The 21,591-nt window shown below is 33.5% G+C and overlaps 14 protein-coding genes and 1 non-coding gene across 15 annotated transcripts; 7 read left to right on the forward strand and 8 right to left on the reverse strand.

Annotated features, from left to right (window-relative positions):
• Nucleotides 1–174: 174 nt before the first annotated feature.
• Nucleotides 175–636, forward strand: MOH1 (Moh1p; the record flags this gene model as incomplete). Its single annotated transcript, XM_041551531.1, has 1 exon — nucleotides 175–636. The coding sequence occupies one exon, from the start codon at nucleotides 175–177 to the stop codon at nucleotides 634–636; it is 462 nt and encodes a 153-aa protein (XP_041407465.1).
• Nucleotides 637–974: 338 nt separating this feature from the next.
• On the forward strand, nucleotides 975–3,050 carry YMR1 (phosphatidylinositol-3-phosphatase YMR1; the record flags this gene model as incomplete). The annotated part of the gene is made up of 1 exon (XM_041551532.1): nucleotides 975–3,050. The coding sequence occupies one exon, from the start codon at nucleotides 975–977 to the stop codon at nucleotides 3,048–3,050; it is 2,076 nt and encodes a 691-aa protein (XP_041407466.1).
• Nucleotides 3,051–3,221: 171 nt separating this feature from the next.
• PXP2 (Pxp2p) lies at nucleotides 3,222–4,112 on the reverse strand (the record flags this gene model as incomplete). The annotated part of the gene is made up of 1 exon (XM_041551533.1): nucleotides 3,222–4,112. The coding sequence occupies one exon, from the start codon at nucleotides 4,110–4,112 to the stop codon at nucleotides 3,222–3,224; it is 891 nt and encodes a 296-aa protein (XP_041407467.1).
• Nucleotides 4,113–4,584: 472 nt separating this feature from the next.
• Nucleotides 4,585–5,244, forward strand: NNF1 (MIND complex subunit NNF1; the record flags this gene model as incomplete). The annotated part of the gene is made up of 1 exon (XM_041551534.1): nucleotides 4,585–5,244. The coding sequence occupies one exon, from the start codon at nucleotides 4,585–4,587 to the stop codon at nucleotides 5,242–5,244; it is 660 nt and encodes a 219-aa protein (XP_041407468.1).
• A 186-nt stretch (nucleotides 5,245–5,430) lies between these two features.
• On the reverse strand, nucleotides 5,431–8,073 carry KABA2_07S00792 (uncharacterized protein; the record flags this gene model as incomplete). The annotated part of the gene is made up of 1 exon (XM_041551535.1): nucleotides 5,431–8,073. The coding sequence occupies one exon, from the start codon at nucleotides 8,071–8,073 to the stop codon at nucleotides 5,431–5,433; it is 2,643 nt and encodes an 880-aa protein (XP_041407469.1).
• Nucleotides 8,074–8,422: 349 nt separating this feature from the next.
• Nucleotides 8,423–9,208, reverse strand: RSM7 (mitochondrial 37S ribosomal protein uS7m; the record flags this gene model as incomplete). Its single annotated transcript, XM_041551536.1, has 1 exon — nucleotides 8,423–9,208. The coding sequence occupies one exon, from the start codon at nucleotides 9,206–9,208 to the stop codon at nucleotides 8,423–8,425; it is 786 nt and encodes a 261-aa protein (XP_041407470.1).
• An 830-nt stretch (nucleotides 9,209–10,038) lies between these two features.
• SOD1 (superoxide dismutase SOD1) lies at nucleotides 10,039–10,503 on the forward strand (the record flags this gene model as incomplete). Its single annotated transcript, XM_041551537.1, has 1 exon — nucleotides 10,039–10,503. The coding sequence occupies one exon, from the start codon at nucleotides 10,039–10,041 to the stop codon at nucleotides 10,501–10,503; it is 465 nt and encodes a 154-aa protein (XP_041407471.1).
• A 267-nt stretch (nucleotides 10,504–10,770) lies between these two features.
• VPS25 (ESCRT-II subunit protein VPS25) lies at nucleotides 10,771–11,307 on the forward strand (the record flags this gene model as incomplete). The annotated part of the gene is made up of 1 exon (XM_041551538.1): nucleotides 10,771–11,307. The coding sequence occupies one exon, from the start codon at nucleotides 10,771–10,773 to the stop codon at nucleotides 11,305–11,307; it is 537 nt and encodes a 178-aa protein (XP_041407472.1).
• Nucleotides 11,308–11,422: 115 nt separating this feature from the next.
• Nucleotides 11,423–12,187, reverse strand: RSM26 (mitochondrial 37S ribosomal protein mS42; the record flags this gene model as incomplete). The annotated part of the gene is made up of 1 exon (XM_041551539.1): nucleotides 11,423–12,187. One exon carries the CDS (start codon nucleotides 12,185–12,187, stop codon nucleotides 11,423–11,425), a length of 765 nt encoding a protein of 254 aa, XP_041407473.1.
• Nucleotides 12,188–12,429: 242 nt separating this feature from the next.
• KABA2_07S00902 lies at nucleotides 12,430–12,511 on the reverse strand. The gene has a single exon. It is a non-coding gene; the product is annotated as a tRNA-Leu (tRNA).
• Nucleotides 12,512–13,743: 1,232 nt separating this feature from the next.
• Nucleotides 13,744–14,562, forward strand: AIM25 (Aim25p; the record flags this gene model as incomplete). The annotated part of the gene is made up of 1 exon (XM_041551540.1): nucleotides 13,744–14,562. One exon carries the CDS (start codon nucleotides 13,744–13,746, stop codon nucleotides 14,560–14,562), a length of 819 nt encoding a protein of 272 aa, XP_041407474.1.
• Nucleotides 14,563–14,648: 86 nt separating this feature from the next.
• Nucleotides 14,649–15,383, reverse strand: YUH1 (ubiquitin-specific protease YUH1; the record flags this gene model as incomplete). Its single annotated transcript, XM_041551541.1, has 1 exon — nucleotides 14,649–15,383. One exon carries the CDS (start codon nucleotides 15,381–15,383, stop codon nucleotides 14,649–14,651), a length of 735 nt encoding a protein of 244 aa, XP_041407475.1.
• Nucleotides 15,384–16,949: 1,566 nt separating this feature from the next.
• Nucleotides 16,950–19,319, forward strand: KABA2_07S00968 (uncharacterized protein; the record flags this gene model as incomplete). The annotated part of the gene is made up of 1 exon (XM_041551542.1): nucleotides 16,950–19,319. One exon carries the CDS (start codon nucleotides 16,950–16,952, stop codon nucleotides 19,317–19,319), a length of 2,370 nt encoding a protein of 789 aa, XP_041407476.1.
• Nucleotides 19,320–19,606: 287 nt separating this feature from the next.
• JJJ3 (Jjj3p) lies at nucleotides 19,607–20,143 on the reverse strand (the record flags this gene model as incomplete). Its single annotated transcript, XM_041551543.1, has 1 exon — nucleotides 19,607–20,143. One exon carries the CDS (start codon nucleotides 20,141–20,143, stop codon nucleotides 19,607–19,609), a length of 537 nt encoding a protein of 178 aa, XP_041407477.1.
• A 279-nt stretch (nucleotides 20,144–20,422) lies between these two features.
• KABA2_07S01012 (aldo-keto reductase superfamily protein) lies at nucleotides 20,423–21,271 on the reverse strand (the record flags this gene model as incomplete). The annotated part of the gene is made up of 1 exon (XM_041551544.1): nucleotides 20,423–21,271. One exon carries the CDS (start codon nucleotides 21,269–21,271, stop codon nucleotides 20,423–20,425), a length of 849 nt encoding a protein of 282 aa, XP_041407478.1.
• Nucleotides 21,272–21,591: the final 320 nt, after the last annotated feature.

Below are 21,591 nucleotides of genomic sequence, written 5' to 3' on the forward strand. Positions count from 1 at the left end.
CTTAACGATTTCTCAAATTATTTGTCTGTCTGTTCGATCATCTTCATCTTTTCTCTTTTTAATAAGTACTCGATCCAACTTACTATTACAATAATTTTATATTATTTTCTATACTATACTATACTATACTATACTATTTTTGGTCTATCTACCTACATTATAATACTTATTCACATGGGCTTAATACTGCCTCAATATATTGATCCTCCCACGACTATTCGTGAAATAGAATTTTCAACCACAAATTATCACGAATTTAATCTACGACCCGAATGGTATTCACATTCTGAAGATATATCATTGACAAACGATTTGATTCATAGAAGAATTAAAAAATTTAAAACTTATGCTTGTAAAAAATGTAGAACGCATTTATCCTCATCTCAGGAAATCATGTCAAGAGATTATAGAGGTAAAACAGGTGATGCTTATTTAATGGGGAATTTGGTAAATATAGAAGAAGGAAATCAAGAAACAAGAGTCATGATGACGGGAGAATACGTGGTTTGTGATATTAATTGTCAATGGTGCCATCAACTTATTGGTTGGAAATATTTAAAAAGTGATTCAGCTAGTCAAAGATATAAAGAAGGACGTTATATAATGGAATTAAAACCTGTTTATATATGTGAATAAATTTTTAAACTTATGCCTTCTCAACTTTCATATCACTATGTATATGTATATGAATATATATATCAATGATGATGAAGAAGTTAGAAGCTTTTCTTTATGATTTTTCTTATTTTCTTTTTAACTGATGTTATTACATTGGCCTCTTTTCTTCTAAGTCTTTTTTTTTCATTTTTAATTTTATTTTTTGGTAGAGTAACTAAAATATAGGCAAAGTTTATACACCAAAGGTAGAAACTAGATAACAATCAACATATAAAAGGAAAAAAATTTAGTTCAAAATATACTATTGAATATATACGTATGAACAGTTGTAGTGAGGAAGGTGGGTAGAAAATATAATGGAGTACCTCAAGATTACAAAGATTGAGGATGTCGTACTACATAAAAAGGGTATTCCAACAATTGGAACACTACATTTGACTACACATCATCTCATTTTCACTTCAAAATCGTTGACTAAAGAGATTTGGGTACCTTATCCATTAATTTTATCTGTATTCAAAAATCAAGGGTCTACTTTATTAACTCGTTATAAAGATTTAGATGAAATGATTCAATATCAAGTACCACAGTCTTTTACAAAAATTCAATTATCATCTCAAAAAAAATTAATTCAATGGTATACAAATAATGATATGTGGTCCCTAATTAATATTAAGATTGTATTAAAGGATTATACAATATTCTCAATAGATTTCCCTATCGATGATAATATTGCTAATGACGTTTATGATTCGCTTTATAACCTAACTTTAGGTGTATCATTGGATCAACTTTATGCATTTTTATATACACCAAATGAAGTAGAATTGAAACTAAAAGATACTTCATATAGATTGTACAATTTGAAACAAGAAATGATAAGACAAGGCTTGGATCTTGATTCCACAGACTGTTCATGGAGACTCACGACGGCGAATCAAGATTATCAAATATCATCAACTTATCCAAGTCAACTCATTGTACCTACTATTATCCCTGATTCTTTAATTACTCATTGTTCTAAATATCGTTCAAAGGGTCGATTTCCCACTTTAACTTATTATTATAAACGACATGGTAATACAATAACAAGATCGGCTCAACCAACCCCGGGGATCACTAAACAACGATCAATTCAAGATGAAAAACTTATCTCAACAATATTTGGATTATCAATTATTAAGGATCAGAATTTGATTGTGGATGCAAGACCCTTAACTAATGCACTTGCTCAAGTAGCATTAGGTGGTGGAACAGAATTGATGGACAATTATAATTTTAATGATACAACAAAGAGATTATTTTTAGGGATAGATAATATTCATATTATGTCAGATACAATGAATTCTTTTATAGACAATTTCCTAATAGATTCAGATATATTCACAGAACTTTCATTTAGGGGTAAATTAAATAATAAATTTCAAAATTGGATTAAATATAATAAATTGATATTAACTGCAGTAGACAAGTTGTCTAAAGCAATGATCTTTAATGGGTCAAATATTTTGGTACATTGTTCAGATGGATGGGATAGAACTGCCCAAGTAATATCTTTGATACAGGTTTGTATAGACCCATATTTTAGAACTTTAGAAGGATTTATGGTTCTAGTGGAAAAGGATTGGGTTACATTTGGACATAAATTCAGAGAAAGGTCACATCATTTAGGTTCTCCAGATTGTTTCCACGATAACACTACCGGGTTGTTTAATAAAAAATTATCATTGAACGATAATCCGTTTACAAAATTGAGAGCCAAAACTTTAAATGTTTCATCAAATATGGGTGGCTCACTACATGATATCGATGATGATTTAACTAATCAATCAAAAAAACCAACTTTCACCAGGTCAAAGTTAGCACCACGTTCAAATAAATTTGCAGCACCAATCTTCCAACAATTCTTGGATTGCGTTTATCAATTACAACAACAAAATTCAAATTTGTTTGAATTCAATGAAAGATTCCTTAGAAGGTTGGTCTATCACGTTTATTCTTGTCAGTATGGTACTTTTCTGTTTAATTCAGAGAAAGAGGCAAAAGAATATCAAAATACTACAAGGACACGGTCAGTATGGGATCATTTTAGATCTAAAAAGAATTTATTTATTAATAAAGATTATAATCACGTAGATTTTAAAAATGAGGGAGACAACAGTGTAGAGAATATCGATTGGATTTCACCTGATTTATCTAATGTTAAATGGTGGTCTCAATTATATGGAAGAAAACCTGATGAAATGAAAATTGACGTGGATGAACAAAAAACACGATCTGGAATATCCAATATCAAGGATGAGTCTCGTTCTAATAATAAAAGGTCCTCTTCTGAAACAGGAACTTCCCCTGGTATTATAGAATCTACACGAGAATTCTTATCCTTTTTCAGCTTAGATAGTTATAAGAATTACGATAATGATACGACATGACGACAAAATCGCATCAAACCTCCTCTTCAAGGTCTAAATAGATGCATATATAGATAATGATAATGATATATTCATATACTAAAATTTATAAAATTGGACAGTTTAATACCGGTTCCATCTATATGGTATTTTAATTGTTTCTATTGTGAGTTTCAGAACATATAATTGCAATTATGTACGACCATTCGATTGTGATTTAGATTTTGGTGGTAATAGTCCAATTATACCGTCTCTCCACTTAATATCACACCATTGAGAAACTAAAATTGACAATCTTCTCACTGCTTCTACCGTGTCATAATCACAACCTACATTTAAAGCGCCTTTCAGATGACCACGCAACTGAGGATTGACATCCTGTGGTACTAGAGATGAAATTACAACCAAACTTGTTTCTTGTTTAGATAGGATAGAATCAAAGGAAAATAATGGACCGTATACATGCATTAGTGTAAAATACCAAAGATCTGGATAAGAAGAATTTAAATTGTTTACCACCCTATTACTTACTTTGTTATAAATCATATTCCATTGATCTAACCCACGGCGCATCACTTCATTCATATTCTCTGTATGTCTCATCTGTTCACGTTGGGTAAAGATTTGGGGACATGGATCTTCTCCCCCCATTGCAGCATTCCATGGATCTATATTACTAGCCTCAGGCAATAAAGATTTTGGAGTATATTCTTTTAAAGTATGTAAACCATTAATGGCTCTTGGTAACCCAGCTAAAGCACCAGTCTTTAATAAAGTCTCTCTAAATCGAGCAGATACTTGTCGTTGCAAATCTGTAGGATTTTCATATATCTCATTTATCATATTTATCCTCTTCTGGGGTTGTTCTGATAATAGTTCTATGGTTTTATAAGCCAAAGTAACACGGTATTTGTACGAATCTTCATTACTTAAAAGCATTGCATAATGGTATAATTTAGGAATCTCCTGAGGTTGGTTGGCTACGCTAAATGTAGCAGCCGCAGTCAAGTACCATATATCTTTCAACTTAGGGTTGAATTGGTATAATTGCAAAAGTCGTTGTGCGTTTAGAATATTATTCATATGTTTTGTATTGTTGTAATGATCGAAAATGAAATAGTCTTGTGTTTTTTGAGTAAGCTCCCCACAGATCTGAGTTATATAATATTATGTTTCCTTCTTCTCAAAGAAATGTTCAGTATCTAACTTTCAAGAATAACTGTTTAATCAAGTGTTAAGGAATATACTAAATGTGTCAAATATTACTAGTAAATGTAGGTTCTTATTCAAAAGTGAAACAGTAACCGACGAGATGCATGGAATTATGAAAGTATTACGTGATGCGTCATCGCGAAATGTTTGAAAATTGTTGGTAAGTCGCAGTAGTTGTAAACATATAGTTAAAACGCTTAGCAATACGCAAAATAAACAAATACAAATGGTAATAAGAGTAAACATCCTGTAAAAATTGGGGGGACTCCAAGTAAGCTACTAATACTTTTGCATCTTCGTTTAAATTTATATCAGATAATAACATATTACATCACATATTATAATGGCAAAAAACACAGTAAAAAGAGGACAGGGAACCATCGCGGATAATGATCAGAAGATTCGATATCTTCGACTGAATCAGGTCTTCAATAAAGCACTATCTCAATCAATTGCCAAATTTCAGAACTATGAAAAGGTTTCTGCATGTTTTCCAGAATTTTCTTCCACACATTTAGGAAAGATTCATTTGGTTAATTGTGAAAAACAAGTGACTGAATTCTGGACTGAGTTATGCCATCGAGAATTCCAAGAAATTATGAAAGACCGTCATGTAAAAGAAAAATTGGACGACTTAGACACACTTATAGCCCAAGCCAAAATAAGATTACAAGAACGAAATCAGGAAAATCATATAGAGCATAATGTCGATAAGAACAAGTTGTCAGTTGCAGACCTATCGGTAGATCAGATAATACAATGTAATATACATACACTGCATAAGGAAACACAAAAAGAATTGGATAAAAGAATTAATATTGTGGACGAATCTAATCGCGATTTAGAAAATACACTCAGGGAATTAGAAGGAAACTTAGAAAATGAATATAAAGATTTGAATGAATTGTACAACCAATATTTTGGCCAATTGCAGAATCAGTCTCTTGATAAGACATTGACGCAAAGTCTTAATGATATGTTGTTGGAATCAAGAGAGACTTAAGAAGAAAAAGGAGAAATATGCGATTAGTTCACAACTCTTTGGTAGCGTATTATGGTTACATTAGTATATCATTGCTAAGATTATAAACGTGTATACAGTTATAGTGTTTGTATATATGTATGTATATATCACAATTATTTTCTATATTCTTCATAAAACATTTCATAGTATTTTTATACATCTCTTTTAGATGGATTCGTCGTTTTCGTCTTCTTTATCTTCTTCTTCTTCTTCTTCTTCTCCTGTGGCATCTTTCGACTCGATTTGTTCAAATGGTTCTTCAGATACCTCAGCTGGAATTTCAACATAATCTGATGACTTCGTATCAGCAACGGCAACATCCACAGCATCTACCTCCTTTGGTGTTGGAATGATTTCATCAACGGTATCTTGGAATTCATCCAGATCATTGTCAGTCTCCTTACTTTCTTGTTTTTGAATTGTAGAAGAATTTTCAATAACTTCTTCTGTAGGGACCTCAGGTAACCTGTCAGTGGGTGTATCATTGTCATCGATTAAGGGCGATTTGTTTTCTGGTGCTAAAGTTATGTGATCAATCATATCAGCAAGTACGCTTGCATCATCTTGATTAACTTCTTGTGTAGTCTCATTATGTATAACTAACTTTTCACTAGAACCTAGATCATTTAATTTTGCTTTGTATGCACTTTCTTTCTCCTTTAGAAGTTGCTCAAAATGCTTAATCCTTTCGCTATGTTTCTCTAATTCCTTATATTTCTTTTCAAGTTTTTCATGTTGATCTTTGACGACATTCTCATAGTTATCTAACTCCTTTTTTTTATTTAAGTAAAGATTAACCTTCGTGTCCAATTCATCAATTTCCATTTGGACATTGCCTGCAGTGATTTTATCCAAATCTAATGTCTTAGATGTTCCATCTACAGAATTCATTATATCTCTAACTTGGTCTTGCTTTAATGCCAGTTGTGAGTTCACTGATGCAGTCATAGCTTGTAAATTAACAATTTCTGCCTCCATTTGTTCATGGTTGGTAGTAGACTCCCGAATATTTTCATCTAATTCATCTAATCTTGCTTCACTAGCGTGATAGTTACCTTCGGCAGTTGTCAATTCTTGTTCCAGAGATGAAATATTTTTATTGGTTTCTTCAATTTGAACCCCTAATTCGCTTGTTTTAGCTCTGGATTCTTCAATGCTTAATTTGATTGCCGCTAATTTCTCAGTTAATTCCGTCTCTCTAGCCTTCAGTGGTTCTAATTCTTGATCCTTGTTGACTTCTAATTTATAGGATTCCGATAATTCGGTTTCAGCAGAAGTCATCTTATTTTCCAGATTTTTTATATTAGCTTGGGTTTCTACAATTTCTTTTTTAACTGTAGAAGGAAATTGGTTCACACTTTGTTTCCTAATAGATTCTTGAGTTGGGGCGGCTGGTGGGACATGAGGTGAATTTACCCTTGGAGAGGGCATCTCTGGAGTCTGGAATTGACCTATATCTTTATTTGCTTGCGGGGTTTGTACTTGTGGATATTGGGCATTATTGTTAGTGGAAGTTCCTGAGCGAATAGATTGGGAGTCCATTTGAGCAGGTCTCCCTTGTAAAGAATTCAATAATCCAAGAGGAATATCTTGTGGTAAAGGTGTCCTAGCTTTTATCTTTTTGATTAAAAACATTGCTATGGCAAACTCATTTTTAGTTAAAGAACTTTTTTTCTCCATATCAGCTAATTCCCAAACATCAGCCAAATCTTCTCTTCCTAATGAAGATTTTGTTAAAACAGGAACCAACACATCAGGAGTTAAAGATTCAGAATTTGAAGGGTTTAATGCATCAAACATTCTATCGAATTGTGACTTCAAGTGAGATGGGATGGTCCAATCATCTGGTGAGCCATTGAAAGCGGCAAAAGCGTCATTGTTAAGTGTTGGAGTACGATGTGGTGGAGGTTTTGGAGCAGGACCACTAGAACTCATAATACTATTTCTATTAACATTTTGTTGTTGTTGTTGTTGTTGTTGTTGTTGTTGTGGGGTAGTCATTGCTTGAGCAGAAGTTGGAGGTTTGGGTGGTGCAGCTTTTATAGAGTCAAGGTTTACAGAATCCCATACTGTTTCGGTTAATCTCCTTGGTAATGGGTCCATGGAACCATGTTTTGATAGACGTAAATCGATCAAATGCATTGCCATAATAAATTCTTGTTTAGATAAATAACCTTTTGTTCCATTATCACATAGGTACCAGATTGCTCCTAGGACTTTGTTTGGCAGTTTTGCCTTGACAAAGATTTGTTTGGCATCATTACCAGATAGAACGTTATCTTTACCTTTATAAGCTCTATCAAACAATTGAGAAAATTTCGAAAGATCGTTAGGAGTTAGTGGGGGCATCTCTACCAATGAAGTAGGGTCCGATGATATGGAGGTGTCGTTATTACTCATATTCGTCGTTGTTGAATGGTTATGATGGTGATGATGAGTAATGATATCTGACGATAGAGACGGGCTGCTAGTGATTGTAGTATTAGCTTCTTTTGAAAAGGTTATTTTAGGGGAAGGTACTTCAAATAAGTTAGTATCTATAGGGATCAAAGGATAATGTTGTTTGTTTCCTATAGCTCTTAACAAAGCAGCAAATTGTTTGAAATCAAGTTGTTGAGTATGGTGAGTATCTACAAGATTCCAAATATTAATGATTATCTCTGAAGGTAAGCCTGTCTTTGATAATAAAGTTTGAGCTTGTACGAAATTTACCGTTGATTTATGTCTTATGTCTAAAGAATTGAACAATTGAGTGAATTCTGTAAGTTCTTCGTCTGTAAGTGGAGTTTTAAAAAAGATACCTGACATTATGATGTATCGAAGATACTTAAACTGTTCTATTCGTGCACTGAACTATAAGTTAGTTGATGGTCATAGTATACTTTGGGATGAAATTTGTCATTATTTTCAATAGGGGCGAATTTTGCTTGCACTCTCCCCCGGCACCACCGCAACCGAGGAATGTATGTATATACATAATATTATGGCAGAACAAGAAGAGTTACATACCGCGGGAGACAAACATTAGTACATAAGATTTATTTTGATCTCGTTTAGATTTTATATATACATATACAGTATTTACATGCTTATTTGATAGAATATAATAGGGAATGAATGAATTAATGAACAATGTAGAGAGGGAGAGAATGCATAATCATTTTAACTTGATATAAGATCTATGAGCGATAGCAGTCTTATGAATTTGATCTCTCTTATCAAAAGCCGATCCAAGACCCTTTGATACAGCGACGATTTCTTCTGCTAATCTTACAGCGAAATCAGACGAAGCTCTTCCCTTCGATGCGTCGATTACCCATTTCCAAGCGATTCTTGTTCTTTGTCTTTTACTCAGAGGTACTGGGACGACAGCAGCTTTAGCTACCCCTGTATTAAACGTTTTCACTAGCATTAAAGGAGCCAATTCATCTAATGACTTTTTCAACAGTTCGATGGGATCCTTACGAGTCTGCAAGAATGTTAAGTATAAAGCTCTCGATATGATTCTTTCTGCAACTTGTTTTTTCCCATCACGCATAATAATATTAGTAATTTGTTGTAATATGGGGTCTTGTCTCTTTGGTAAAGGTACTCCCTTTAGGGCTTCCCATTCGGATAATTGTAGTGCATTTGGAGTGAACGTCTTTGTATTTAGTTGTTGAGTTTCTTTTAATAGATCCAACTTCCCTTTCCCTGGTGGAGCTAAATCTGTCTCTGGACTAAATCCAGATTGTTTAAATTGTGAACGTAAGTCCTGAATCGAAGATAGCCATTGGTCTACTTCCTCATCGGTCATGGAGCTCGAGCTCGAGCTCGAATTGGAGCTAGTCTCTGAAGATGATGTGGACTGATAACGAGCAGTGTATATTCTAGTTATATTGTGAGTGGACCCACGCACACTCATAACTGAACGCACATTTCTTGTCAAGCAGTGTCTCAACATCCTTATAGTGTGGATGGTTGTGTTGTTCTTATCAGTTGTATGCTTCTGTAACTAAAGCCTCCCCATATATAAGCATATGTATGTATATATGTATGTATCTCAATCTATCTCTCCCTCTATACCAGGGAAAAATGATAATCTGTAACAACAGATATTTCAGTTAAGAAAATTAAAGATTGAACATGGAGTTACCCCGACATCTACATAACATCACTCGACACGGAACCAGGAGCACGTGATAATGTGTGTGTCATCCGACACGACACACCATACTTCATCCACAGAGTGTGTTTCCGCTTCTTCTCGTGTGGCAAATAAGCGCGCAGACACATAATCGCCCCGCCCTCCCTTTATTTTTCGGGGCTTTGGGCGACCCGCCAATAACGGTCGAACAATCGCGCGTTGCCATATTACCCGGCACCAGTGCACTCTGTGTAGCTTACTTCTGGGCATGATATAATATTATTGTTATTAGTAATCGATCAAATGTGTAAATTTGCGTGTTTTGTCGTTCAACGTAACGAGTCTCTGGGGGGTTTCAGTGCTTCTCTCCAGGGGATGCGATCGGTCGATTGATGGATTGATGGGGATGCGATTGGGTTGGGTGTGAAGTTGATTTAGTAGTACGTTAAATATATATATATATATATATATATATATATAAGGGGAGAGATGGAAGAAGAAGTCATGGGATATTGATATGTTTTTATAAATATGTATGTTTTTATACTTGTTTTACTTTCATATATAGAGAAACACATTCAATTCTACTTGTACAAAGAGAATCAATATATTCATTTACAACAACCCCTCAAATATATATATTCATAATGGTTAAAGCTGTCGCTGTTTTAAGAGGTACCGCTGGTATTTCTGGTACTGTCAATTTCGAACAATCTGCCGAAGATCAACCAACTACTATTTCTTACGAAATCACTGGTAACTCTCCAAATGCTTTGAGAGGGTTCCATATCCATGAATTCGGTGATGTCACTAACGGTTGTGTCTCTGCCGGTCCTCATTTCAATCCTTTCAAGAAGACTCACGGTGCTCCAACTGACGAAATTAGACATGTCGGTGATATGGGTAATGTTCAAACTGATGATAATGGTGTAGCTAAAGGTACTATCACTGATAACTTGATTAAATTGCTAGGTCCAAACACTATCATTGGTAGATCTGTCGTGGTCCATGCAGGTCAAGATGATTTAGGTAAAGGTGGTAATGAAGAATCTTTAAAGACTGGTAATGCAGGTGGCAGACCTGCTTGTGGTGTTATTGGTTTCACTCATTAATTATAAAAATGAGTGTCTCACCATATAACCTATCTAATTTAATCTATTTAAAACCTTTAATATATAATTGTTATTAGATGATATAACCTTTCTTCCTCCTATTATTTTTTTGTATGTGTTTGCTTATTAGTTTAATATTTTAGTATGAATTTTTTAGCTACACCGAAAATTTATATATAGAGATATAGATATATAGGCATATGGGCCAAGAACAATAAATATAAAAAGGTAGAACCACTATCATATAAATATTAGAGCAAAAAAGTGATGGAATTCCCTCCAATATATTCGTTCCCACCTTTGTATACAAGACAACCAAATGCTGTAATTAGAAATAAACAAATTGATTCATGGATTGATATTATATTAAGTATATCAAAACAACAATCCCTATGGGAAATTGATTCACAAGGAAATTTTATCCAACAATCTATATCCTTATTTGAGAATAAAGATATAGATAGAACTGTTTCACCGCTTTTCATCAAAGAAATACTTCAAAGAATGGTTAAGACTCAAAAATTGGTAGCAAGAGACGACATGAGCGATTCAACTTATTGCATATTATGGAAAAATTTGGATTCTTGGGCGTCTTTAATGTTGGAATGGTTCGAAACTACAAATAAGTTGAACCAAGTGGTCACAATATATGAATTAACGTCGGGAGATGAAAGTATAGGTTGGGAATTTCATTCTATGCCGGATCCTCTCGTCTCTAAATGTCTTAATTTATTAGTGAAAAGAGGGAGAGCCACAATGTTAAAAGACGAATATAATAAATATATTGCTATAAAAGTAGTATAATCTATTTGTTTGTTGGCATTTGATTCATATTTACATGGTATAGATATAGGTATATATATATATATATATAAAAGAAAATCTAAGTTCTTCTTTTTCCTTTTCCTTCTACTTTTGTCTATTTGTATAAACGGTTATTTACAACATTCCAATTCAAATTATCCAATATATTCTTAACATATTCAGATCTTTTACCAACACCATAATCTGATAAATATGCTTGATCCCATAAATTGATACAAATTAATGGCATACTCCAATCTTTAATCTTAGTCTTACCTTGTCCCTTAAGTAAATCTTTCATTTTCTCCAAATGAGTAAATTCATTTAAATTTATTGGAACATTTAAATCAAATAATTGATTACGTGGGAAATAATAAGGTGTACCATTGTTTTGTAAAAATAAATAATGAATCTCTTTATTTGAATTCTCCACTAAGAAAAACCAACCTTGACCTATAATCTTCTTTTCAATTAATTTAACAATATCAACTTTTACCTCTTCCCATTCTAAATCAAACGACTCATGAATACGACTCAATAAAAACTTAGATGGTTGGTTCGATTCATTGCCCTTCACAGGCATGATATTTTCAACGAATAAATGATTATTATGTATCGCACTAGCCAAATTAAATATATTACTTTGATACGATTTCTTTGCTGTGTTCAACATAATATGGAATGGATAATATGATTCTAAACTACTACCAGCTGTAGCTAATGTAAGTTTATCACATAAATATTTTTGATAGTCAGTCCATACTGTATTAAAACCATTTGCTGAATAGATTTTAGGTATACCAGATTTACTCAGTTCCTTAATATTTGTCAATTTCGGTACAGTATGAATAGAACGTCTTCCTAAAGTCCTACTCAACATCATTCTGTTCGAAATTAATAAGTCTTGTTTATATAGAAAACCACTGATAGTTTAACTGATATTCATTGACCAACCTCCATATAAAATGCAATATTGAACTTAGTTCGTTTTAATATCTTTATTTTTGATATATCATATAACTAAAATCCATTAATAGTTCAATTGGAAAGACAAAAAAGGCCGAATTTTAAAAAAAAATCGATGGATCATGTGACTTTCAGACCAAAAATTTAAAAAGATAATGAAAGCTATGAGATTCGAACTCATGCATCCGAAGATACCAGAACCTAAATCTGGCGCCTTAAACCACTCGGCCAAACTTCCAAAATTTCTTGAAAAACATGATTACCTCTGAGGTATATCTCTCCTTTAAATTTTTTGATTTGTATGAGGAGATTAACCTTACAGTCGTTTTACAGATATTTCAGACTTTGCTCAGGTTTTTAATGTTATCTTCTGTACATCTTAAGGGATATTAAGGGATATATTAAGTTACTATGTTTGTGTTTGTTTGTATGAAGAGTCTGAATCACAATTATGACATACTTCCTTCATCTATGAATTACTTGTAATACTTAAGGTCGTTCTTAACAGAAATTATGTGGGAACAAGAATGATCAAATGTCTTAATAAAAATTAAATAATATGTAAGAAAATGAGGGGGAAATATTGGGTAATAAGAGAAAGAACTTTTCAAGAAAATAAATAATATATAAAGACAGAGAATTCTGAACTTACATTCTAAGTTAGATTCTATTCGTTCTATAAAATATATATAAATACAAAAAAATCGCGTACATTTAAAAGAAAAGAATAACAACTATATTTTACCTTCTTAGAATTAGAACTCAAGCTACACCTATGCATTTCTACCTAACTCTATGTAAAATGAACGAATCAAGAACTAACTCTACTATTCAAGCTTCAACTCAAGATAATAATAGTATAACAACCTGCCTTTATAATAAAATGTGTCAAAATTTCATGGCCTTACTAGATATTTTAACGATCTTCAATTACCAAAGGTATTACAATGTGCATGTCTTCTCATATAACAAAAACTTGAATTTATTAAACATAGAACGTTTCTAACGTACCACTGAAGATACTATTAATAAGAGAAAGTATCCTAGGGGGGAAATCAATTAGAATGAAATACAATAAGTAATGAGTATTCAATTCCTTGATGTGGGTGGTAAAAGTCTTTTATGTCATACAAAAATTACTTTGATAAGACATTTAGATGGTTTCGTCAAAAAGTAGAAATTCAACGCCTTCGAATATAAGTAATAAACATCAGGAAATATTATGTTTATGATACACCTGTGTATGTATTTCTCTTCTTAACGCTTTAATTGTGTTTGCTTACTATATTTATTATGCTCGAAGATCTAATAGATCAAACAAAGAAAATAAAAATAAAAAACAGAATCTTGATAGAAGAGGACCATCATGTAAACACAAGTGTTAAAACACATAATCAAGAAAGAAGCAAAATAAACATTTACCGTTAAAACAAGATCAGTTACATTCCAATATTTACTTAAGATATAAAAATGAGTTCGAGCGCGATAAGATTAAGTGGTGTTAGAAGTTTATTAAGTAATCCTATATTGATATTGGAAAGACAAATAGAGTTCGGAAACATTATATTTGGCTTTGAACAAAACAATCGATATAGGATAAGTAATGTGAACAATGAAACTGTTGGATGGGCAGTAGAGAGACAGAGGTCTTTTGGGCAAATGATGATGAGGCAGTTGACTAAACTTCATCGTCCATTTGTTGTAGATCTTTTTGACCAGAACGATAATTATTTGTTCAAGATAGACAGAAAATTTTCCTTTATTAATTCAAAACTTAAAGTGTGGTCAAATGATGAATATACGAATAATGAGCCAACATCTGAAGGTATTCTAATTGGAGAAACTGTTCAAAGTTGGCATTTATGGAGAAGAAGATACAATTTATTTGTCCAAGAGTTTAAGAAGAGGCAACATAATGAAAATATTGACGGTGGTGATAGTGCATCGCATATGTTAAGTCAATTTGGTGCAATTGATGCCCCATTTCTCTCCTTTGAATTCCCATTGATGGATGAGCAAAACAAAATTTTAGCAAGTGTTGACAGAAATTGGGTAGGTTTAGGTAGAGAGTTCCTTACTGACACAGGTGTGTATGTTGTTCGATTTGATGCTAAGAATAGTTTCAAAGGTGTTTATGATCCTAGTGTTTTAAGTGACCATGTATTAAACCTAGATCAAAGAGCAATCCTACTAGCAAATGCAATCTCCATTGATTTTGATTATTTTTCGAGACATTCTAGGGGTCTTGGAAGTGGAGGATTCTTACCATTCGGTGTATATGATGAATGAAAAGAGAATTCTTGTCAAACATAAAGCCAATTACATATATTCCAATTACATAGAAATAGATAGAGTCAAGTTTTTTTTGCTGTATATTAGTCGAAAGACTGTGCAAACCCCATTAAAGAGAAATTCAACTTATCGTTTTCATTTTCTACATTGTTCATATAATTTAATATTCTCTCTTTTATAGAAGGCTGTTCAATCAAATCGACATACCGTAAATCCTTATCAATATTTTGAACATCTCCAAGACATAGGGGTGTCTCATTCTTGGACCTACCATCTAATTCCCATAACTTTTGATCCCTGGATATGAAAGTAATAAAATGTAAGTCAATGACTGCTTCAGGATCTGGATTTTCAGACGAACCCGATCCGTGCTCGAACTGTTGTTTATTGTTATTGGTAAAATCAATGATGAATTGACTTAGTTTGCTATTCATATCATTCTCATTCTCACGACAGTATTTTAAAAGAGTTGAATCAGGTTGCAATAAATCTGGATAATTAGTCAAGATATGAAGTAAAGCATATAACCCACAGGCATTCTTGAACGTTTGTTTTAACCATATTGGTTTTGTAGTTTCACTATCCAAAAACTTCGTAGGTTCCTCAGTGGTCATCTGTGTAGTGGTATTCTTTTGAACTGGGAATAAAAGAACGATTGCAATAATTGGTCTTTCTAGGAATGCAATAAGATTTTCATCGTCTATTGAATATATATCTATAAATTTAAAGCCAGGGGCTAAACCTAATGAGTGTGCAAATTGGTTAAATACGGTTGGATCAGATTCCAAAGGAATCACAGCAGTATTCTCTTGATTCATTTCAAACTAATGGGTTTTAGACTATATGTTAATATACTGTGTACTGTAAATGTGATCTTAATTCTCAGAGTATAATACTTTTTTGTATAACTTTCAAGGGGATGCTGTGGAAGTATGTGTTAAAAATGTTGAATTTTTTATGTACTTTCGTTACTGTAATATATTAAGAGCCACGCAAATCGACCTTCCAAGGAAGAGCAATAAAAAAATGGCAGAGGTTATTATAAGAAGTTGTCACAGATTTTTACCAAATCTTTTATATGAATACATAATAAAATGATTCAAATTTTAATGCAAAGAGAGTGATCACTACAAAGGTTCTCATTCTTTAGAAATTGTTTTTTAATTTTGGGGAAATTTTAACTTTTTATGTTTAGTTTGGAATTTCCAAATACAAAAATGACTCTTCTCTAAGTAAACAAAAATGACAAAGTGATATTCTTTGATATGGGGTCTATACACATATTATTCATTCAAAATCAAGAAAGCTATAACAATAGCAATATTTTAATAATATTTTACGTATTCCAATTCATAAAATGCTTGAAATATTGTCTAACGTTTACCAAGATGTTCATAAACTTACTTTTATTACACACAGAATATCATTCTGAGGCCTGACTTCGACACTTACGACCTAACAATTCCACTTCACTAACTTATTAACCATCTTGATGTGACATATACTTCTTTTTTCGAGACGTTGTCTATGCTTCACTAAGGATCGTTATGTAAAGACAGCTACTGAGCTCTCTTGACTGTGACTCGTAAAACATGATCTTTAGGTTTCAAAAAGATCACGTGTATGTGGGGGCATGTGTGGGGGTGACGATTGGCGTGGGGTTTTCCAAGACCGAGAGAGCACACTTTTTGGCTGGTCAAACCTTTAGGGGGAAGAAGGGGCAGGAAGCAGGGAGAGCAGCAAAATGCGATGAGGAAACAATTGGCCGTGGGGAAGAGAGTTCCGATAGCACATAGCAAGGCACTTTCTCTCTCACCGACTGCAGACGTTTACTCGAATACTGTCAATAACGTGAAGTCCAGCATTCATTAATTAAGGGCTTTTGACTGATTTTATGACTGCCCCCTCAGTGTGTCTGAATGGAATAGGAAAGGTCGAAGGTTGAGAGCAAGAAAGAGTTGTGCTATCGCAACAATAATGATAATGAAGGAGATCCAAATGGTCTTAATGTACATTCCTCCTAAATCCGTCAAGAAATGCACGAAAAGTGATGAATAAATTCACTTCCCCCCCTGTCTGACTTGATTAGCAAGTGTTGATTATTATTAAGAATACTGCTATTGTTGTCCTTTTGTCATTGCTTGGGAAGTCAATCTATTGAGTATATTTAAACTCTTCCACTAGGATCATTGAATCCCTGCATATATATAAATAAGTCAAATACTTTTCCAACTTAAGAGAGGTCATTAAATCAGGTTTCTCGCTGGTTAAACTTGAAAAATATATTTTTTTATATGTCTGATGTTATTAACAAAGACGAATAAGTTACTAATAACAAACAAAAAAGATTCAGAGACACTACTTCATATTCAATCTAGACTAACATGGGCGCTAATGGTGAACCTATGACTATTCAACCGAATAGAGGTATTTCGAATAATGGAAAAAAATGTCCAGTCCATGGTATAGATGTTTGCTGTAACAATCAGCAACCATCTGCATGTTTGACAAAATCAGAATGTAAGGATGAAGAAGAAGAAGAGGAAGATGTTGAAGGTGGAAAGGACTTCGAGCCAAGTGATAAAAGTAGTAGTTCATCCAGTATCACACAAAATGATGATAACAAACATGTCCACTATAATAATATCATACGTACTAAAAGTAGGCCCCTCTCTACAAATAATGCCAACGAATTAATTGGTGGAGTTAACCTTGAAACTAAACAGCCTGTGAGAAGATCTACAAGTGTCAGTATAACGAATGATCCTCATATTAGTGATTCAGATGTTGAGTTCAACAAACCCAGATTTATCACAATTGAAGATCTCAACGATCTTGACACCAAAGAGATGAAAAGTTATAAAAGATTTAACAAAGATCACAAAATTTTCTCATTTTCTTTGCCCTTCGGACAAAATAATAAGATTCGGAACAGTAAAATCTCGATGTTCAATCTAATAACTCCTATAACGGAGACCAATAAAAACATCACAGAGGTTGACAACAATAAGAGTTCTGATAGTCAGGTGAACATGAGTAATTCTGCTGATAATACCCAGAATGAAGGATCTTTGGCGTACCAACCATCTCCTACGAATAACGACGTAGTTGACGCGACAACTACACTCATTAGAAGTAAAACAGTAGCAGTTTTAAATGAAGAGACTCCAGCAATCAAAAGTGAAATAAAACAAAAACTGGAAAGAACGAACTCTATCTCATCCCTAGAAGAACTAGAGTTATACAAAGACCAAACAGGGATTGAAAACGTGAGAAATAAAGCTATCAAAGAAAGTCTGGGTATTGATGCTGTGAGGAATCAGATCAAACAAATAACCATCAGTGATACAACAAAGACCGCTGACGGATACACTTATGGAAGACTGCAATCTATTTGGAATGAGGTAGATGGAGATTTTATTATAATGGGTGGATATAGAGGGTCTATCCTAAGAGATGCAAAAACACATAGACGTCTTTGGGTCCCAATTAAAGCAGGACTGAATCTCACAAAGATTGATCTGTATATCGGTCCCACAGAACAAGACGAAATAGAAGCACAGAAAAGAATAATACCAGACGGTATGCTTACTCACATTGGTCCCGTTGACATATCGAGAAAATTAATTAAAAAACTAGAAGCGAACCCTAAAGTTCACATCGAAACATTTGGCTATGATTGGAGATTATCTCTTGAAATACCCTGTGAACAGTTGGTTAAGAGACTTAAACAAATACAGGACAAACAAAAGAAAGATCCAAAATATAAAGGTAAACCGAAGGGTTCTTACTTACTTGCGCACTCTATGGGTGGACTAATTGCTCACAAGGTTCTTCAAGACCATCCTGAACTTGTAAGAGGTATCGTTTACATTGGCGCTCCTAATCAATGCCCAAACATCCTAGGACCAATACGGTTTGGTGATTCTGTGATGTGGAATAAATCTATCTTAAGTAGCGAATCAAATTTCTTCATGAGGAGTAGCCATTATTTCCTACCTTTGGATGGAAGATGTTTTATTAATAGAAAAACATATGAAAGATATGATTTTGATTTCTTTGATCCCCAAATATGGAGATACTTAGGATTATCACCTTTAGTCAGCCAAAAGAGGTTAGACTATATTGAGAAAGAGAAAAAGAAACAAGAACGAGAACTCATCCACCATCACCATATAAAGAATACTTCTAGAACAACGTCAATGAGTTCACTCTTTTCACTTGATCCTCCAAGTCCTCTCGAGGTTATAGAATCTGTTAATTCGAAAGTGAAGGATGTTGTAAGTAAAGTTCCTTTATTAAGAAAGGAGATCAAGAATGACCTTACTGAAACTATGGAAGAAGTAATCATCGACTATAATTTTAAAACGTCTTACGAGGATTCCTATAGTTACCTGGAACGTACTCTGACAAATGCAAGGACTTTTTTAAGCAGTTTGGATTACGACGATTCAAAGGATTATCCCCCTCTGGTTACCGTCTATGGTAACAGGGTTCCTACTGTTCGTGGTTGTAAAGTAGATGGTATTGCTGGAATTATCGACGGTGATTATGATGATTTCTATTATGGGGCAGGTGACGGGGTTGTGCACCACTCTTGGCTTTTGCCTGGAGTTAGAGGGTTCCCTGTTGTTGCCAAGATTGTTAGTGAAACAGGTCATGTTAGTTTAATGACTGACCTTTCAAGTATGGCAAAGGCCTTGATTTCCTTACATGATGCAGATAAAGAGAGGAACAAAGAGAGGAAACAATGAATCTTACCGTCAAATAATAAGCTGATATTAATGCTATCCCCCTTATATTAATATTCCTACAGGACACAATATTTTCATGCCCATTAATGACTTATAAATTTTCAATAACTTAATAACCTTTATACACCTACATATAAATCATAATTAATAATAACATTTTACATGTATGTGCTTATATGAAATCTATTTTCTTGGGAATAAAAGATTATATTGAACATTTTACAGGTTGTTAGAAACTCTCAAAAAAAATTCTATAAAGAGAGCACGAAATTGAGATATTTACCAGTTCAATCCTCTTCTTCCTCATCCGCCGCAAAAAATTGAACTTTTAGCCATAAACTACATGAATCACACTGAATCAGAACTTGATACATTCCGTCATCTCTGTTTTCACAAACCACGGCAAATTCTTCAAGTAGATTATCGTCTAGTTTAAACCCATCCGCGACTTGGCATCTGGGACATTTTCTATAGTAGTGCCATACATCTAATTCATCTCCATCATTAGGTGTATGTTCTACAGTTTCAAAAGTATCTAATGAAACTTCATCAACCCCATCTCCGAACTTATATATACCTTTTCTCTTTCCGTCTTCTAATAGTTCTGTGTCATACTGTTTTCTTAGTTTTTCATCCCCTAGTACCCTATATGCTTCTTTAATATCATCGAGACTATGTATTTTATTAATCTTAGAAGTATTATTTGATTGAATTTTGTCAGGATGTGTATTGAGTAGTAATTCTTTATATGCCTGCTTTATTCCTGACAGTTGGGTTTGAGATGTAACATTCAGTATTTCATAATGGGTTCGTCTAGATTTCATGGCAGTTAAATCAGTGTAATGAAGTCATATAATAATGTAAACACTTGTCCAGACACAAACGTTTTGTAGACTCTGTAAAGTGTATTAAATACTCTCTAGGTTGCTTATAAATATAAAAATCAAAAATCGATGAGTTCGAACTGAAAATTAAAATGGCACTTCCTTTAAAGTGCCGAAGTAAAAAAAACACCGTACAGAACAAAAACGAAAGAAGGAAATGAGACAGAAGTATCATTATGCTTTCTACACACCTATATATCTATATAAAAATATGTAGTCTCATGGGGCAGTGACACAGTCCCAGTCTGTAGGCTCATGGGCCTCTGGGTGATCTATCTTGGCCATCTGTTCGTCAGTCAATTCGAAATCGTAAACATCCAAATTCCCGGAGAGCCTGCCGATCGTTTCTGTTTTTGGCAATGGGATATAACCATGCTGTAAGGACCATCTGATAAGTATTTGTGCTGGATTCTTCCCTGTGTCCTTCGATATCCTCAATAGGCCCAAATCGTTAATCTTGTAACCGTGAGTCAAAGGCGCATAAGCTTCCACGAAAATACCCTGCTGTTTACAATAATCAGCTAATTGTTGTCTCATACACCAAGGAGAGATTTCAATTTGATTGACCACAGGTGGGTATCTCAAATCCAACCACGATAGTATATCTGTAATGTGCTGTTCACCGAAATTAGAAACACCTATATTTTTCACCATACCCAAATCCACTGCTTCTTGCATTGCTCTCCAAGTTTCAAGTCTAACAGGTTTACCACCAATCGGTGAATGCATTAGTAATAGATCTATATAACCAAGTGAATTCACAGCTTGTAAACACTCTTTAATTGCTTGTTTTGCATTTTCATAACCGAATTGTGAGTTCCATAATTTTGTTGTGTAAAAAATTTCATCTCTTGAATGATTTGGGTTCTTTAATAACCAATTAGAAATACCATCCCCAACTTCTTTTTCATTTTCATATAATACAGCAGTATCGAAATGTCTATACCCTCTCTCCAAGGCAGCCTCGACTAACTCAGTTGTATCTTCCTTAGGAATATTATAACAACCCAACGCCACAGAAGGAATTGAATAACCTGTAGATAAAATATATTGTTTTGGAATTTGCATAATGTCTTATAATTAAATAAGGTGTCGATTGACTTTATTGGTAACTATATTTAAGATACTCCTATTGTTTTATTCAACTGCAATGTATAAGTTTCATTGCTCATCTCCTTGTTTTTTTATATTTTTGATTTCCATTTTTTTGTCGTTCATTCACTTAAAATCTACATGACGTCAAATAGAAAAAAAGAAGGGACCCACTTAAAACAGTTAGAACTAAAAAAGTTTTAAACCATTAGAAAATGTAGATATGTTTTTTATTTTAAAAAAGAATGAATAGTTTGAATATTATTTCTATGTAAGTATTTTCGATTAGATACGAT

Source organism: Maudiozyma barnettii (assembly GCF_903064755.1).
Source record: "Maudiozyma barnettii strain CLIB 1767 genome assembly, contig: KABA2_07, whole genome shotgun sequence".
In the NCBI taxonomy this organism is placed as follows: domain Eukaryota; kingdom Fungi; phylum Ascomycota; class Saccharomycetes; order Saccharomycetales; family Saccharomycetaceae; genus Maudiozyma; species Maudiozyma barnettii.